Below are 3435 nucleotides of genomic sequence, written 5' to 3'. Positions count from 1 at the left end.
GTGGATGAATAAGAACCAGTGGTACAAGGTAAGACCCATGAATAGGTCCATGATTATAAACAATGTGACAAATCAAAGATAATCAATGGCATTTCTTTCATCACTCAGGAATGGGATGGAGACTGAGGGAGGGCCAGGGATGCTGTTCCAGCAGCACTAACTCCACTGAACATGCTGCCATCACATAAAACCCCACATCCCACACTGAGACCCAACCACTCAGCCTCCGCTCCAGCATCACCAGGACACGGCTCCTCATCTCCTTCCTGGTTGTCAGGGCAACGCACTTGATGTCTGTCACCTCTGAGCAGGTGGGAGAACACACAAGCAAAGCTCTGTTCTCTGAGTGAGGATCAGAATTGATCAACTGCCAGCTTAGACCTTAATCCAGATAACTGGACTAAGAGTTTCTGCCAGGACCCCTTCACCTCCTTATTCCTTAGACTGTAAATCAGGGGGTTCAGCATGGGCGTCAAAATGGCATAGAAGAGAGAGATCAACTTCTCCTGAAGGACAGAAGGGCTGGACCTGGGCTGGATGTAAGTACAGATGGCCATCCCATAGCACAGGGCGACCACGGTCAGGTGCGAGGCGCAGGTGTGGAAGGCCTTCTTCCTCCCCTCTGTGGACCGGATCTTTAGGATGGCGGAGATGATCTTGATGTAGGATAAGAGAACCAGGCAGAATGGTGTCATCAGCAGGACAATGCTGGACACCATGATTGCAACCTCATTGGAGGAGGTGTCCACACAAGCCAACCTGACCACAGCGAGGAGCTCACAGGATATGTGATCAATAAACCTGTTTGTGCACATGGGCAGCTGAAAGGTGATGGCAGTCTGCATGAGAGAGTTGACAGAGCCACTGACCCAAGATATGGCGGCCAGCCTCTTACACAGCCCTCCGTGCATGATGACCGAGTACCGTAGTGGGTTGCACACGGCCACATAGCGGTCATAAGCCATCATTGCTAGGAGAACAAACTCAATCCCACCCAAGCCCAGGGAGAAAAACAGCTGGGTTGCACAGCTCACACGTGGGATGACTTTATGTTCTGCAAGGAAATGCACCAACATCTGAGGAACAATGCATGTGGCATAAGAGACATCAACGAGGGACAGGTTGGTGAGAAAGAAATACATGGGGGTGTGGAGGTGGCTGTCCAGTCCGATCAAAAGAACAATGAGGAAGTTGCCCAGCACTGTCACCAGGTATGTGATCAAGAACAGAACAAAGAGGGAGACCTGAGTGTCCCAGTCACTGGACAGGCCAAGGAGAATAAACTCTCTCACCCACGTCTGGTTGCCTGTTCCCATCTAAAACTGTGAAGATGGTTGATCTGCAGAGAAAGTTAGAAAGAAGTTGTTGAGCCAAATAATGATGGAAGCACTTTGTGAGTACTTACTGTGTACAATGCCAAACTTAGCAGACATTTCAGATAATTCACAACATGTTCATAAAGATTTGGTGGGTCTCAAAGACCCAGTTAAACCCTGAAGCTAATAAAGTGAAATTTTAGGAGTTCCTTATTTGCACCAATTTTCCTTAGATTCCAGGGCAAAGAGAGAATGGTGGGTGATAATATAAGGTAATTCGACAAACAAGGAACAAAAAATTGGAAAAGTAAAAGAAAACTATTTTCAATATGTCACCTGCACCTTTCAGGAAGAAATGGGTAACTCCATTCCAAGGGGAAAGATTGGCAGTAGGTGCGATGTTATGGAAAATTCTGGAATCAGAGAACCTAGGTTTCAAATCTGATTTTATATAGCCACTATGTGCTTTTCATTTAATGGCACACTTTTCCATAGAGACAGAAAAATTACTATCAACTCACAATATATAAGATCAATAGAAGGTAACAGTAGGGGGAAAGCACTTTGTGGAGTGTTGCTGGTGTTGGACAGCAGGGGGAGTATTAGTATGTGACCTCTGTCTTGGGGTCCATAAAGAGGCAATGTGAATTTCCCACCTATCCCCTCCACAGGTTCAGACGTTGCTAAAATTGGACCCCATCTGTGATAGGTGCCTGACCCAGTTTTGGTCCCTTACCAGATTCTCTGCATGTCCCCCAATGCCAGCCCCACTCAGTGGCCCCACAGGCTGCTTACAAGCATGAAAGAGAGGAGGGCATCTCTAGAGACCTCTTTGCAGTGCACCCCTCAGGCCTGGTCTTGCCTGTAAAGATCCTCCTCTGCTGCTCTTTTGGGGTATGCCCCCTCACTTTCTGATGGCTAAATGTGTAAGAATTAAGTTTAGGCTAGACAGAAGACTTTCGATACAATCTACATTCTACTCTTGTCTTATTTCTGACATTTATTAATATGTAGCTTGTTTGATCATACTGTGTGTTTTACAGCACAGTGTTTTATTAAAATAAGCTTTTAATACTGAAATAATGTTAACTGATCAGTTCCTCATGCCAGTACTTAACGTGGAGAATGGAGGGTTGGGGCCAAAATGAATGGAGTGTTTGTGACAAAAGATAAAAGTTGCCATTGAAATATCCCATGAGAAATTATCTGTTGAAAGCCCTGTTACTGATGCCTGAAATCTGCTATTTTTATGTTGAATCCTTTGATAAAAGACTATAAATATGAAATAATATTAAATGTGAAGTATAAAAAGTAAAGTACCTGCTCTCATTGTCAACTGGCATGTGAATGTCCCTGACTTTGCAGGGAAATGCAGGGGTGAGGTATGAAGCCAGGTCAAATTTTTCAGTTCAGATATTACCTTTCCAGATCCTTCACCCTTTACCCAATCTGCTCAGCTCCACAAAATCAGGACTGAACTGTTCATCTCCCAGTGACATCGAAATCAAGACAAAGAGAGGAGGTGTACAGATTTCTCAACAATTCCTTTTCATGACACAATACACCACGTTTACAAGTTAAGTTTTAGTCAATCACAATTTTTCTTTAAAAAAGCAAATCTATTCATTGATTCCATGGAACCTTATATTTTCTGTGATGACTTTGGATGTAATTGTAACCAACTGTTATTCTGAACCCATTCTACCTCCATAAACCAACCACAATTCTTTTTCCCACAATTTCAGTTCCTACTGCCTGATCATAACTTCACTCAAAATATGCCCTCGAACAAGAGGATGCAGAGCGAAAAGACTCATTCTAATAGACACACTGGGTGGGGGGAGGGGAGAGAAGGAGGGAGTAGGATCAAAACAAGGGGGGTGGGAATTGTATGGGGAATAGAACCAAGATGAAAATGCACACATTGTGCAAAAATGAAAAATGATGTAAAAATATATAAAATAAAAGTAATTAAATTAGATTAAAGAAAGAGTAGCTTAAAAAAACAAACAAACAAAATGGAGGCTAATTTCTGGTTTATAAACCAGAGACACACTATTGGGGGGGGGCAGGCAAGGAGGGATTAGGGTCAAAATAGGGGGGGTGAGAATTGCATGGG

At 43.7% G+C, this 3435-nt stretch overlaps 1 protein-coding gene across 1 annotated transcript; it reads right to left on the bottom strand.

Moving 5' to 3' along the window:
- Nucleotides 1-353: 353 nt before the first annotated feature.
- LOC119251260 (olfactory receptor-like protein OLF3) lies at nt 354-1316 on the bottom strand. Its single transcript, XM_037518638.1, has one exon. The coding sequence runs from the start codon at nt 1314-1316 to the stop codon at nt 354-356; it is 963 nt and encodes a 320-aa protein (XP_037374535.1).
- Between the last annotated feature and the right edge of the window lie 2119 nt (nt 1317-3435).

This window comes from Talpa occidentalis, unplaced genomic scaffold (genome assembly GCF_014898055.3).
Source record: "Talpa occidentalis isolate TD23 unplaced genomic scaffold, MPIMG_talOcc4v2.1, whole genome shotgun sequence".
In the NCBI taxonomy this organism is placed as follows: Eukaryota; Metazoa; Chordata; class Mammalia; order Eulipotyphla; family Talpidae; genus Talpa; species Talpa occidentalis.
Note: the sequence above shows the minus strand (reverse complement) of the source record. Positions and strands in the feature narration are given on the sequence as shown.

What these genes read in the sequence shown, in the direction of transcription:
- LOC119251260 (XM_037518638.1), bottom strand. Translation starts at nt 1,316, where the DNA reads ATGGGAACAGGCAACCAGACGTGGGTGAGAGAGTTTATTCTCCTTGGC.